We start from the raw sequence: 14,601 nt of genomic DNA, 5'->3' as shown, positions 1-14,601 counted from the left end.
TTCATTCTGTCTCAGAAACATTTCTGATCTAATGCATTACTGAAAAAGTCCTCTCCAAAATGTTCCTTGTAAAGCACCAGATTGGGAGAGCAGATTGAGAGCTTAAGGAGTCTTGTATCAAACTTCTCCTGATCAGCTCACAGATAACTCAGCCTTCCAGGACACAAATACTGATCTGATGCTATTCCCAACAGGAGGAAAAGATCCACATCTCATAAACAGTCTCTCCCTCTTTCTCCCCAGTTACAACAGAAGTGCCTTTGCTTTTCCTCTCCTCTCCAGACAGCTCCATGGGACTTCTGTGCCTGTCTGCCCTGACTTCCCTGCCCTGAGAAGGATCCATGTGCTGTGGCTCTTCAAGTGCCCCTGGCCTGAGGTCAGCACGTGAATCTTGCCAGAAGAAAGAAGTGAAGAACAGGGAATGTGGCACCCTTGAGCTGTGCAGGGCAGGAACCCCCACCCCAGGGCTGGGACACCTGGGGTACCCTGGGTGTGCAGGGGATCCACAGCAGCTGCAGCTGACACGAGACAGCTGAGAGCCAACCTCTCCTCTTGGGATGCCAGAGAGGGACCCCACAGGACTGAAAGACTTCTGTGGAAAAGCAGCTGAAAGGAAAATGGCCCAAACCCACCAACAGCTCTTTGGCTGGGGACTGTGGCCACTGTCCCCAACCATCCCACCCAGTACAGCCCCTTCCAGCCCCCACAGGGTTTGGGATGCTCCACACGGATGGAGGCAGAGTCTGGAGTGCTGGGAGAGACAGGAGCTGGTGCAAACAGGAGGCAAAAAACACAAGGCCTGGTTTGATGTAAACACTGCAAGGGAATAGCAGCAACTGAGCTGGGAATCCCTTTTATAAATTGCTCCAAGTAACAACTAAAATATAAATAGAGCAGATGTGTGACTCAGAAAAGAGACGTAAATCTTGTAATGTGCATTTCAGCCACGTCCCAAGGCTGAGCCCTGCAGGAAAACCGTCACTTGGAGCCACATGTGCCCCTCAGCACCCTGGTCCCAGCTCAGACACATCCCCCATTTAACCAACTGTCCCCAGCACCCCCTGAAGGGACACAGGCTGGGGGTTGGCACTTCCACACAGGAGAGGGGTTCATTCACTCCCGAGTCACCACTTCATCAGGATTTACTATTAAAACAACCCTTTTCAACACCTCCAGTCTCAGCTGCCCCCATGAAGGTGAATAAAATCCTACCAAAGCCTTGCCTGTCTGCATGGAGGAGGGGATTCAGATCCAGGGCAAGGACAGCTCCTGGAAGTGCTGGGAGCAGCAGCAGAGTCACAAAGCCTTTGCTCCAGAGGCAGGAGGCACCAGCAGCATCAGCAGGTCACACTTCTGGGCTGCTCCAGTGCAGCAGCTGGAATGGCCAGTGAAGAGCTGGAATGGCCAGTGAAGAGCTGGAATGGCCAGTGGGGCAGCTGGAATGGCCAGTGAAGAGCTGGAATGGCCAGTGGGGCAGTGGCACATGAGGCACATTCCTGGTGTGAGGTCCCCTGGTGTGTGCAGAGATGGGCACAGTGCCTGTGTGTGATCCCATGGGGACAGAGCTCAGCAAACACAAGGAGCTGGGCACCACGGGCTGTGCACACAGCACAGGACCCAATGGCCAGACAGAAGTTACTCAGAGCCACCTCCCCAAAAACGAGGGCCATGTCAATGGCAGACAGGGGCACCTCCAGGGATCAGTTCACAAAGGAATTGGCACCAACCCCATCACCTCCACACCAAACTGCCTTTAAGGAAGCCCAGGCTTTACAATGACCAATACAATGTGTGTTCCACTAGAAAATGCCCTTCCAGACAGAAGCTCTCCAGTTTATCTGGCTTTCAACCACCACTTGTGACTGGTCAGTGAATCTGTCCCTCTCCCCACAGTGTCCATACCTTGTGAGTGTCCCTTAACACCAGTCTGTCCCCAGCACTCCACAGGGAAAACACAGAATCACAGAACCGTGGAACAGTCTGAACTAAAGGGACCCACAGGGATCCCCCAGCCCAGCCCGTGTCCCTGCCCAGACCCCCCAACAGCCCCACCCTGGGCACCCCTGGCAGCGCTGCCCAAAGGCTCCTGGAGCTCTGGCAGCCTCGGGGCCGTGCCCATTCCCTGGGCAGCCTGGGCAGTGCCAGCACCCTCTGGGGGCAGAGCCTTGCCCTGAGCTCCAGCCTGAGCTGCCCTGGCCCAGCCCCAGCCGTGCCCTGGCTCCTGTCACAGAGCAGAGATCAGAGCTGCCCCTTGCAAGGAGCTGCAATCCCTGCTGAGCTCTGCCCTCGCTGCTCTGCTGCAGCTGAACAATCCCAGTGCCTTCAGCAGCTCCTCACTGGCTTCCCCTCCAGTCCACCCAAGTCAGTCAGAGCCAAAGCCCCCTCCACACTGCACAGCCAAGCTCAGCTGGAAACCAGCACTGCCAGGGGACACCGACTGCACAGCAGCTGCTGCTGCCCAGCCAGGAGCTGTGGGGAGAAGAGGGTCCTGTGGGACAGACACCCAAGCTGCAGATGCTTTCTCCAAGGGCTGGTGGCCTTGGCTGGAGGAGAAGCTCCCATTGCTGCCCATCAGTCATAGCTCCACCTCTCCCTCCCAGGGCAGCAGGGATCAAGCTTTGCCCATGTAAGGATCAAGAGTTGCAGAGGCACAAAAACTCTGAAAATACACAGAGTATTTCTTCCAAATTGTAAAGTCTTCATGTCAGAAATAGTTCTGGACTTCTTAGGCTTTCCCTAGCTAGACCTGCATAGACAGCACTGACCTCCTGCCCTGCTGTTCTTAGTGGCTGTCCTGTGGTGGAAAGGAGGACAGGAAGAACAATGATGCTTCTGAGACAATCACCAGCTAAGGACATGTCCTGGGTTTCCTTCCAGCAGTAATGATAATGTTGATAATGATCAACAAAACCCAGGAGGAAATCCAACATCAATTCCTCTTTTCTCTCCTCCTGCAGGACAAACCAACCCCAAGTGCAATGCTGGGCAGCTCAAATCAGCCTTCTCCTGAGTCCCTTAAAGGAAACCTGGTCCAACTGCTCTTCCTTCTTTTTATAAGCAAGTGTCCTTTGGATCTCAGAGACACTGCAGGGACCTGCTCCAGGCCAGGGACAACAGAGACAGTGCAAGAGTGGTGCCTTGCCAGGTTCCCACAGGAAGCCCCTTCCCTGGAGCAGGAGGAGAGGACAGTTTGATGTTCACAGAAAAAAGAAAAAGCTTCTTCTCATCACAGCAGGAGGTGAGGTGGGGACAGGAAGCACTGTTTTGAACTGGGCACACCACATTCAGCCCAGAGTCAAAAGTATTCCCACAACTGAGAAGTGATCAGGAAAACAAACAAACAGCAACCTGTAAAACCTGCTCTTGAGCTCAGACTCACTTACTGAAAGCATCCACATTCCTCAGAGCAACTTTCCTCAAAACATGCCATCAGGTTCTCAGGCTTCCCTTTCCAAGTTCCTCATCTGTGTCAAACACACCCCCAGCCCTGGGCTCACCTGGTGCTGCAGGTGACTGATGGGCAAGTCCCTGAACATGCCAAAAGAAGAGAGGGAGCTTTTTGTTTCAGATCTTGGCTGAGCCTTTGGGGGCAGCCAGATGCAAACAGACACAGAAGGTCAATAATCCTGAGCCAGGACCCAAGACTGATGTTCATCCTAGAGCTGAGTGTCCAGAGCCTCCCCCTGTCCCCAGAGCCCCTGAGGGATGGTGGCCGTGCCTCACCGAGCGTCTGCTGGTTGCGCACGCCGCCGATGACCACGCAGATCTCCGCAGGCACGTCCCCCGGCCCGTCCTTGATGTTCTTCTTGGAATCTTTGGTGTCATCCTGCCAGATCACCTCCTCGATGTAGTCATCTGGTACCTCTGTCTTCACTTTCACCTCAGTCATCATTCCAGCCTCTTCACTGGGGGAGGACTGAGATGTCACCGAGTCGGAGCCCTCGGCTTTGGGGCTCTGCGGGCTCCTCTTCAAACACTCCCTGAGGGGGAAAGAGAGGAGACAATGTGAATCCTCAATGGCAAGTGCTCTTTTTGTCATCACCAGGACCTAATTCAAGGTGCTCTGGTTTATGCAGGTTATTTAAAAGAAGAATATTAATGTATGTCTGCCATACATGATAAGTAATTAAAATTTAACTAGACAAAAGCGGTAAAATTATTTGCTAGTAATGAAAATAACCTTAATCATGACAAACAACAATAGTGCTCATAAACACACTGGATCCCTAAAGAACAGCACAGAACTTGCCCCAGTTGCCAGCAGGCCACGGGCACAGCTCCAGCAGCTCTGCCTGCAGGTGTTTTGCCAACACTAGTCCATACACACAAAGCCATATTCTCTGTGGCACTTGGGGACATGGGTCACTGCTGGACCTGGCACTGCTGAATTCAGTTTGACTTGATGATCTTCAAGATCTTTTCCAACCAAAACGAGTCTATGATTCCCTGACATTTTTAATTTGGAGCAATCTCCACCCTCCATCGCATCCTCTCTTTTATCCCTTCAAGCAACCTGACATGCCCTGGTATTCAGAGGCTTTACTGAGCATACACAGTACTGATCAAAGGGGATCATCTAGAGGATGAGATGAGGATATTTAGGGAAACTACCACATTATGGACAGATACAACTGTTTGGGATGACAGGGAGAGCTTGATAGAGGGGGAAAGGCAGAGGGGCTCCACTCTGCTCAGACCAGGTTAAATAGCATGTGTTTTCATCTGGGAAAGAAGAGCTAGGAATTTCTGGGAGAAAACAATCTAAAATATTCAAAACCCTTTAAGAAAAGGAAACTGGACACCTCAAAGCTGTAAAACAACATTATCAGGTGCTGTGGTGGGAAAAGGCAAAGGGGGTGTGAGCCCACTAGAGAAGGATGTGGGAATAAGCCAGGGGAGCTCCTTTAGCAGCACTCATTATGGACCCTCTATTTTTTATACTGGTTATTAATACACTCCACCATGCAATACAAAGATAAAATAATTGCTGGTTCAGTTTGTGCAGAAATCAGAACTAAATATATAATGGCTCAGACTAGCCAGAAACAGAAACCACTGTGACATATTTAGAGTCATGTAAACACTGGGAACAGCCAAAGGCATTTGAAAATGTTTTAAGCAGAAGTAAAAAAATAAAATGAAAAATAAAATGAACTTATGGATGATTATTAGATTGTGCAACAGTGACAGTGAAAAAAATCCCATTGCTTGGAACATCATACAGTTTGTCAGGACATAATATGAATTACAGTGTTAGAAAATTACACAACTGTCAGTGGGTTCTGACACAGATCATGGAGCTTGCAGAGGAACCAGGATGGTGCAACTGGAGGTGAAAGTGTGGAGCTCCTGGGAGGTCAGGGATGAGGGGAACAGAGGAACAGAGAGAACAATCCTCCAGTAATGACTGCCCAACCTCCCACATGGACATGGAGTCACTGTTTCAAACTGGGTCAGGCACATCCTATTGCCAGAGATTTTATTATTCATCCCTTCATTCTCATTATGGAATGAAATGTACAATTAATAGTCCCAAACAGAGAGAATTAGCCTTGACCAGCCTTCCCACTCATTTCCTGCCTTCTCACATATACTCCCCCCTGCCATGCTCCCAAAATCATACAGGGCTCTTACAAGTGAAAAAAGATGGATTGAGACAGAGAAGATGTGGTTGAGATCCAGACAGGCTTTATGGTAATATTATTGGGTGTGCCACAGGCCCATCCATCTCAGCCACCAGGGCATGGCTCAGCACACTTCCAAGGGAAGGCAGTGAGCACAGAATACTCAGGGATCAGCAAAGAGTGGGATTGATTGCAGATCAATCAAACCCAGAGGCTGTGAAATGCAAAACACTGATAAAGGCAACAGTAAGGTAAATAGGAAAATGTTTCCTTCCTCCTTGAGGGCTGTGGAGGAAGATCAAAGGCAGCCAGGGCAGTTCCCTGGGAGGCTGGAGGTGGGAGAGGCAGTGAGAGCTCAGTTATCCATGGCACAGCCAGGGACCTGCCAGTCCTGGGCAAAGCAACAGGAAAATCCAGGCACGAGCCAAGTGATCTGGGATTAGAGCTGATACCAGTGAGACTGAGGCTACAGCCTTCTGAGGAGATTATAAAAGGGGCAAGAACACAAGGACTTTCTGATGATGCCAGCTTTGCATGGGTCACATTCAAACACAAACCAAATCAGCAACAGGCCCCGTGCTGCGAGGCAAAGCTGTTCTCCATGTGCACTGCTCCTGAACAGAGAGGCATTTCCACAGGACTCCTGGGATGGCTGATGTGGGACAGATTTATTCATGCTCTGGAATTAAATTAAACACCACTGTTGCTAAAATGATGGGTGGAGCCATGGAGGGGTGGAGAACAAAGCTGTGAACAGGACGCTCCACCAGTGGATCCCTCTCTCCACAGCTGGCTGTGCCCAAGACCAGAGGCTGCAGCACAGTCAGACAAGTGCAGGACTGGGGATGCACCCACATGGTACTGCAGCCACAGAAAGCCACGCTCTGAGCTGAAGGAATGACCAAATTTTCAGTTCAGGTGCCCAAGATGGAAGGAGGAGATCATTTTCTCCCTGTCTGAAGCTGTGGTGAAGACACTCATGTGCTGCAGACACAGTGAGCAGCTTCAGGTTTCATAGGTGATCAGGAAAGCTGAAGAGGTTCCAAAATGCAGCACTGAACTGGTTCAAGACTGGGAAAAGACACTTTATGACTCTGTGAGACCAAAGTACTCCAGTCTATTTCTCACACCAAAAGGAAGAGCAGAAGATGATGTGATTGCATTGATCATCATCTTCATGGGGAGAAAATACTGTCTTGTCTTGGCAGGGAAGAGCTGAGTGCAAGCTCATTGCTGGATGCTGGAACCAGCTGAAATGAGGTCCCTGGGCTCAGTACAGATGTGCACTGGCCACACTTGGTCTGGAGCTGAGGAATATATAAATTATCAGACCAGACCAATGGACCCTCAGAACCTTTTCCCCTCATGCATGCTGACTTTGTGGATCCAGCTCTGCCAAGAAAGGAACTTCCCAGCTGGAATGTCTGCTCCTGGGTGGGACACAACCCTGCAAATATTAACTGACAGCATTTCATTGCCCCATATGTTCTAACTCTGAGCAGATACCTGATGTGTGCAGAAGGACACAGCCCCAAATACTTCAGCAACTTTCTTCTACATGATTCCATGGCTCACAAGCCCTGAGAGGAGCCTGCTGTTCCCCTCAAACACAAGTGAAATCATAAAAACAGCAGCACTGACACTCCTGAGAGCAGGGCTGAGCTCTCCAAAAGCCACTTGGTGCCTTAGCTGGGGCTGTACTTTGCAGAGGAGGAGAAGGAGGCAGCAGTGGTGGAATCCAGCTCTCCCAGCAGGAGCAAGCATCACTTTCTTGTGGTCCCTGTGAAATCCAGGTCATGCTTCTGTGGCTACAGCAGAACCAGGACCAGTCAGCTCAGTTGCTGAATGGGATATAAATGTTCCCAAGGGTCCAGAGGAGAGCTGGGCTTAGGGAATGATCCTCATGGCACAGCAGGTTGAGTCTGAAGCCTCCTGGTTAGGCTGGGGAAAGAGTACCAAGATCCCAGAGCAAAGCAGGAAGGAAAAGGAAGCCACTGACACTGGAAAGCTTCAGGCAGGGTGGAAAGGGGGACATGCACAGCCCCAGCAGAACCAGTTTTCCTTGGAAGAGAGGAGTCATCACAGCCTCCACCACACACAGCATCAACCCACACATGCACTGAGCCAGGGGAGGTCATCCAGGGAAGCTTCAAGCTTCATTTCATTCCCACTCCTTTGGTCCTTGCATCAGCCCTTGCAAGCCCATGATGCTGCATTTACTTGGTGTTGTGCTGAATTTTACCTCCCCTGCTACTGAGCAGCACAAAGAACCTCCACTTGGAGATGAGGATAAAGCAGCAGGAGATCTGGGACATGCTTGTTCTCCAGAAATTCCCCAAGAGACACAGGGAGGGACAGGGAACATCCTGCCTGGGGGAGGGAAGACATCAGGCCTGGTTCTGCCACTCCTGTTCCATGGCAGCTCTTCTGGAGTGAGGCACAACTGCTGGGAAGGCTCAGAAAGGGGATGAGCAACACCAGGAGTGAATTTTCAGTTCTGCAGCTCCCAAGGCTCCAAGCAGGTGTCACAGGTTTGGGTGAGGGCACGGAGAGAAAAGGACTCAAAGCTTTCAGGGTGTCAGGTAAGTTCAGTGTCAGTCCTAGGGGCAGAAGGACTCCCCAGTGTGACCCAGGCAGTGCCCATGTCCCCGTGCCCACACAGAGACTGTCCCAGATCCCTGCAGGGCACTGCTGGGGCCACACTGGGACCAGTGATAGCCAGAGCCTCCACTTGGTGGAGACAGCAGCGCACAGGAGCCAAGGGAGAACCTGCCAAAGTCACCTCCCACTGCCAGGTCCCCAGGCCACCCTCTCCTGGTGGCTCTGAGCTCCGTCCCCAGCCTCATGCCACCACCCTTCTGCAGGAAACAATGCAGGTTTAGTGTTCAGTGTGGCCTTCCACCTCCCTCTGCAGGTCCAGCCTGCATTCAAACATCCATGGGCTGCTGTTCCCTGGGAAGAGGATATTCCTGTTCTCCAAACACAGCACAAAAACTGCTTGGAGCCATCAGAGGAGCAGAGTGCCCAGGCAGAGCTGGCTTAAACCCCATCTCCTTCCACAGGGGGGATCTAACTTCTTCTCCAGGGCTTTGCCCCTTCCTGGGAAATACCAACCTCCTTCACTGTTCCATGCCCTGTTTTTACTGAACTGTGGGCCCTGACAATCCAAGAGGCTCTGAGGAGAGGAGGCAGAAGCCTTGGGATCCCACAGTGCTCACTCTGTGCCTGGCTGCTCCTACAGGTGAGGTCCTGTTCCACTTCCCAGAACAGACTCTGTGATTTCCAACATGAAAGAGGCAAACAGACATTGCACTTGCATGTATCACTGCTCTCACTAAGTAGGCCACACAGCCAATTACTGTAATACCAGCTCTGCCATCTCACAATGCTCATTTCAACATTGCTGCCTGCTTTGATCATCAGACTTTCATCTTCCGATGACGTTACGGCCACTTTCATGTCAGACACAAGTGTGTGAAGGCAGGAGAGATTTCAGAAGGCCTTAATGAAGCCTCAGCATGAGGAACTGGAAAGGCAGGGGTAAAAGTGGGTTCCTGGACCCATTTGGGTACAGCTTCCTTGGCCCTACACTGTGGCAGCTCCTGAAGGCCTCAGGCTTTAGCAGAGCTCGATGATGCAGCATGACAACGTGGGCCAGAGCAGCTCTGGGTGTGAAGGCTCACCAGCATCAATGCAGGGAGCAACATGGGCAATGCCAGGAGGGCAATGCCAGGAGGACAATGCCAGGAGGGCAGTGCCAGGAGGGCAGTGCCAGGAGGGTAATGCCAAGAGCTCCTCCCAAGGGAAGCACAGAAAGCAAAGGCTGGGTGCTGACACCCGTCCCCTCTGCACGGTGACACCAGCCACAGATGCAGCAGCCCCTTCCAGCTGATCTCCTGTGGCAGGAGGGGGGGAGAAGGGGTGAAGGTTGCAGCGTGGGGCTGTGCTGGTCCCTGCAGGGTCTCCCTGGCTGTGATGAGCAGAACTGCAATGAGTGAAAGCAAACAGGGCCCGTCAGCTGCTGCAGCCACAAGGAACTTGCGCTTGCAGTTTGCTGTTTCTGATCTGGAGTAGCATCCTCATAAATAATGAAAGTGACTAAAAGCTACTTAAAAAACACACACTCCTCCCTTCTGAAAGAATGAGAAAAAAACCCCAATTATAAAAGGACATTTCTTCCAGCTAGGAATAATTTGTCATGTAATTCTCTGAAGACAGCAACAGAAACATGCGTGCTCCGTGCTCCCTTTGAGTCATCTGTGATTGCACATGTACTCAGATGGCTTCTAATGAGGCTATTTTTACAGCACACATCCTGCTGAGATTTTGGGGAGTGGCAGAGTGAGATCAGTGAAGTATCAGTCTTCAACATCAGCTCCTCAAAAGGAGAGGAAAAGGAAACACATGTGGAAGAGGATGCACCACTCTGAACCAACACCTACAAACAGCTCTCCTGCCCCAGCAGCGAATGTGGAGCATCTTTTGGTTTTTTCTAAACAACACTCAGGCTGGAAAACCCAAAGATCATTATGATGATATCAGTGATCATTATGATGATATCAATGATGGCCAGGCTGCACAAGGCTCTGAACACGTTGCTCTGGTGGAACAGGATGGGTCCTCAGGGTCCCCCCAGCCCAACCCATTCTGTGATTCCATGGTGACACCTTTGGAAGAGGACAGGGTGTGCCCAGGTAAACTGAAACACAATTTGGGCACTCCTTGAAGGCTCTTATGGTCTGCAGCACCAAAGAGGTTCAGTCAGGACCCAAAACCACTCATGGGGACCAAGCAATGGGCACCCCTGCAGAGGCCAGCAGGACACCAGCACCAGTGGGATGTCCCAACTTGTCTTCTGGAAACCAACGTGGCTCATCCAAGGCTAAATCAAAAGGCCTCAGCTGTCAGAAAGTAAAGGAAGCAAAAATGGGGGAGGCTGAAACTGGGCTCAATTTACAGATGTCTGCCATGGTTTTACAAGAACCAGAAGGTTCCTGTCATGAGTGGAGCTATGGGAAGTGGAATAGACAGAACAGATGTAAATGAACTCTCATTTTACATGGAGATGATGAAAGAAGAGACAAGAAAAAGAAGGATGAAGTTGAAAATCTGCTTGTCTGATAAAGTAGCAGTGGTGGCCTTCCCACCCCTCTCCATGGCTCCCATCTGCTTCCTGGGGCAGCCCAGGGGTTGGGCCCTGTGCCTTACACCAGGAAGAGGTGGAGAAGACCAGGAAGCAGAGGAACTGCCTGGTGTCCTTCACTGGGGACATCTCCTGCAGACAGCACCAGACAACAAGATTTTCAAGTGCAGGGTTAGAAGAGAGAAAAGCAGGAGCTGTTTTCCCAGCATTACAACTGAGCTCCTGGCTCCAGGCTCCAGCCCCAGCTTCAGATGTTCCCTCACACCCTGAAAGGCAAAGACACCACCCCAAGCTCCTGTGTCACAGTGTCCAGAACTGCTCCTCTCCAAGGGACTCAACCCCTCCTCCCTGCCACAGCTCCCAGAGCCTCTGCCAAAGCCCCTCTGCAGCCTGAGCCTGCATCCTTCAGAGGGGATGTCCTGCAGCTGATGTGTGAAGTGCTGGAACAACCACCCCATCCTGGATTCCTCCTCTGAGGGATTATTTTCTGGAACAGGCACTGTACTTCCAGTGTGGATTGCTGCCTCTGGTCAGCAATCTTGGGATTTGCTGGAAAGGAGATTCTCTTACTGGCAATCTCCCCTCCACAGGAGAAAACCTTCTCTGCTGTCTCTGAAGCAAACACTTCCTTAATGTACACCGTGTGCACACCAAAAATATCCCTTCTGATCCTTGACTCTTTCCATCTGGGAGTCTGTCCATATTCCAGAGCATGGATACCCAAGCAGGACACCCAAGGGTGCCACCAGCACTCTGGGTGACACACGCAGCCATGTGCTGGTTCAAATTCCCGAAACCCAAATTTTCACTTGGTCACAGAGGGGTTCATGGTCATCCATGTTCCACCAGGAGGTTTCAGTTCTCTCCACAATCTTCCCCAATGCCACTGTGAATTCCCAAAGTGTGCACTTTAATTCCAAAAGGTCCCAGGAAAACCTGCTCTCTCCTGTGCTGGTGTTATTTTAGGGGATGGGAAGTCCTTCCCCCCTCAGCAGTACAGAAGACTTGCTGAAGAACAGAAAAAAAGCAAAAGCTGGTCAGAGCTTCTGGGTATTTTCCACATGCAACCTGCTCTTGAGAACCTCAGGATTCACAGGCTCCAAGGTCCCTGCAAGGTCACACGTGGTCCTGTGATCTCTGTGCTGGCTCTGCCCATGGCCAGGAGCTGCATCCTTGTGCTTGGCTGGGTTCCTTCACGAGGCTGCTGGGTCCCCTATTGGCATCCAGAGCCTTGAACATGCTGCTCCCTCCCACTCTGACCAGGGATGAAGCTGCAGCTCCTGGAGGCTCTGAGGCCCTCACTCAAAATCAGTTGGACCTGGGGACATCAAACTAACTGGGCACACCAAGGAAATCCCCGAGGAAGGAGAAGCAGCCCAAACCCTGCCCCTATCTGGGACATATTTACATCCTCTGCTTTCTCCCTCCAAAATAAACTGAAATCAGAACATGAGGCCACGTCCTTCTGCAGGCAGAAATGTGACAGTAGCTGCCATTCAGGCTTTCCTGGGAGAAATTTGCCCAATAAATACCAATATTATTTAGGAGTTCATACATTTAAAGGACATGAAGGTTTTGTAGAAGAGAGATGCCTCAGGGAAGTTCACCTCCTGCCTCTGAGGGCAGCCAGCACTTGAAAACAGAGGTAACAGCCTTCAAAAACCCCAAAATACATAATGCAGCACTTGGTGGTGTGTGTGGTGTCAGTGCTCAAATCTAGGGAAAACAAACAAACAAAGCAGAATACTTAATTTTTGCAGCTATCTGGGTCTAGTAAAACACACAACCTTTCCTGACAGCAAACTCTGCTTCAGGAAGTCCAAGCGGAATTTAATCGTGCGTTCATTCCTCCAGGGACGCTCAGCAGCCCCGAATCCTTCAGAGAAGGTAAACTCCAGGACCAATCAGCCTGCCTCTCCTCTGGAAATTAAACATTCAAATTCAAACCAGAACAATAGTCAAGAGCCACAAAGAATTCCTAAGGTATTAGCAAAACAAATTCCCTTCAGTCCTTATTAGGAATATCTTGAGGATGGTTTGAAGAGGAAAGTCTAACCAAATATAAAAAAAATTTGGCTTATCCAACAAAAAACAACCGCGCGCTCTTTGCCAAAAGCAAAAGAATTCAGTCAGATAAAAACGGCGACACACAAATGATGCAGGTTAAAAACTGAATTTAAGATGATAATGGAATAGCTGCCAGCGTCTTTAAATTTTCAAGCGTGGAAATGTCAACAGAGACAAAGAAATTCAGGGAAAAACAAAGAGAATAGATTAAGGATTTATTTATATCAGTGAAAGAGCTCTGTGTTCCTTGACTAAGAAATAACTGAGGGGGTGAGAACTGAAATGGCCACAGGTCTCCAACACGCCATGAGGAGTGAGGGGGTGACCCAGGGATCTCCTGGTGGCTCAGCTCTCCTGAAGGCTTTAGAACTGCCACATCTGGTACTTTATGGTTCCAGAAAGAGACATTTCTCCACCTCACACCACCAAAAGGTCTCCAGGACTTGGGCACTGGGCAAACTGGTGTGGTTTACACAGAAAACACTCCTGTCCCTCGGGGCTGGGATGTGTCTGAGCGCTGACATCTCCTTGTATGTGGACATTTGATCTTCTTTTGGGTTTCAGGGAAGCCTGCCTGGGCTCCCCACAGCTTCTGTCCTGGTTGTTGTATAGAACTGAACTATCCATGCCTCTAGAACTGGCCAGAGGGCACTTCTGAGGGGTTTTGTGCTGGTTGGTTGGTTTGTTTCTTTTTGAAGATGGCTGGAGAGAGTCCTTTGGCAAGCACCGAGGCTTATTAAATTCCTTGCCTAATTAGTAAGAGTTTTCTCTTTTTTCTGATGCAGGATGAGTCGGAAGCTCCTTGGTGCTGTGGGACTGAAAATCCCACAGGTTGCCTCTTAAAGAAAGGGGAGACAATTCAAATAATTTTCTTTGGAAAAATTTCCTGGAAATACCCAGTCCCAGGCCTGTCCCTCCACAGGGTGTAGAGTCTTCTCTCAAGTTTCAGAGGACCACAGCCTCAGAAATTGTCCTTCCCCAGTGCTGGGAGCCTGGTGAGCTGGAAGAGGAGCCTGAAGAAGAGTTGTTGCCATCCCAGGGCACTCCCTTGGGTGACAGGAGCTGCTGGGGAGGATGTGTTCATAAAGGACAAAGCAAGGAATGCAGGGAAGAGACGGAAGGTGCCACCAGGGAGGCTGGAGAAAGGTGAACTGAGAAGGAGCAAAGTGGGTGCAACCCTTTCTCAACAGCTTCTCCTCCCAGGGCTCCCCAGGGAAGGGTCCCAGCCCCAAGAGCTCCAGGAGCATTTGGACACTGCTCCCAGGAATGCCCAGGGTGGGATGTTGGGGTGTCTGTGCAGGGACAGGCTCAGTGATCCTGGTGGATCCTTCCAGCTCAGGGATTGTGTGATTCCATGGAAGTCACATCTTCTATGGCACAGACTGAAGCACTGAGACTCCTGAGGCACCATGGCTTGGTCTGAAGTACCTGGGAAAACTGCACCCACCATGGCAGAGCTGGGAACCCCCAGGCCTAGCCCAAAGCACCCCCTGGGAACTCCTGCCCTGCTCCAGCTGGGCCAGCACCCAGAGCCTGCTCTGGACCTGCAGCTCTGAGCCCTTTGTGGGAGCTGCAGCCCAGCACCACTGCCCTAAAGCAGAGGCAGCCCTGCCCTGGGTGCAGCTGCAGCCCTGGACTGCCCCAGCTCCAGGAGCAGAGCTCTGAGCTCCTCCACAGCTACATCTGTGCTGCCGAGAGCCCCGGGCTGAGCTCCCAGCTGGCTCCGTTCCCTCCAAACAGATGCAGCTCCTAGAGCAGGGCCTGATT

General features: G+C 51.0%; 1 protein-coding gene across 1 annotated transcript in view; it reads right to left on the bottom strand.

Moving 5' to 3' along the window:
• The window catches only part of ZNF618 (zinc finger protein 618), a 150,124-nt gene that overhangs the window by 65,784 nt on the left and 69,739 nt on the right, over positions 1 to 14,601 (bottom strand). Inside the window, exon 3 of the mRNA XM_058818372.1 lies at positions 3,724 to 3,980. Coding sequence (XP_058674355.1) covers positions 3,724 to 3,980 — 257 coding nt within the window. The remainder of the gene's footprint in view (positions 1 to 3,723; positions 3,981 to 14,601) is intronic.

The sequence above is a fragment of the Ammospiza caudacuta genome, chromosome 21, assembly GCF_027887145.1.
Source record: "Ammospiza caudacuta isolate bAmmCau1 chromosome 21, bAmmCau1.pri, whole genome shotgun sequence".
In the NCBI taxonomy this organism is placed as follows: Eukaryota; Metazoa; Chordata; class Aves; order Passeriformes; family Passerellidae; genus Ammospiza; species Ammospiza caudacuta.
The sequence above is the reverse complement of the archived record's forward strand: the minus strand, read 5'-3'. Positions and strand labels throughout refer to the sequence as shown.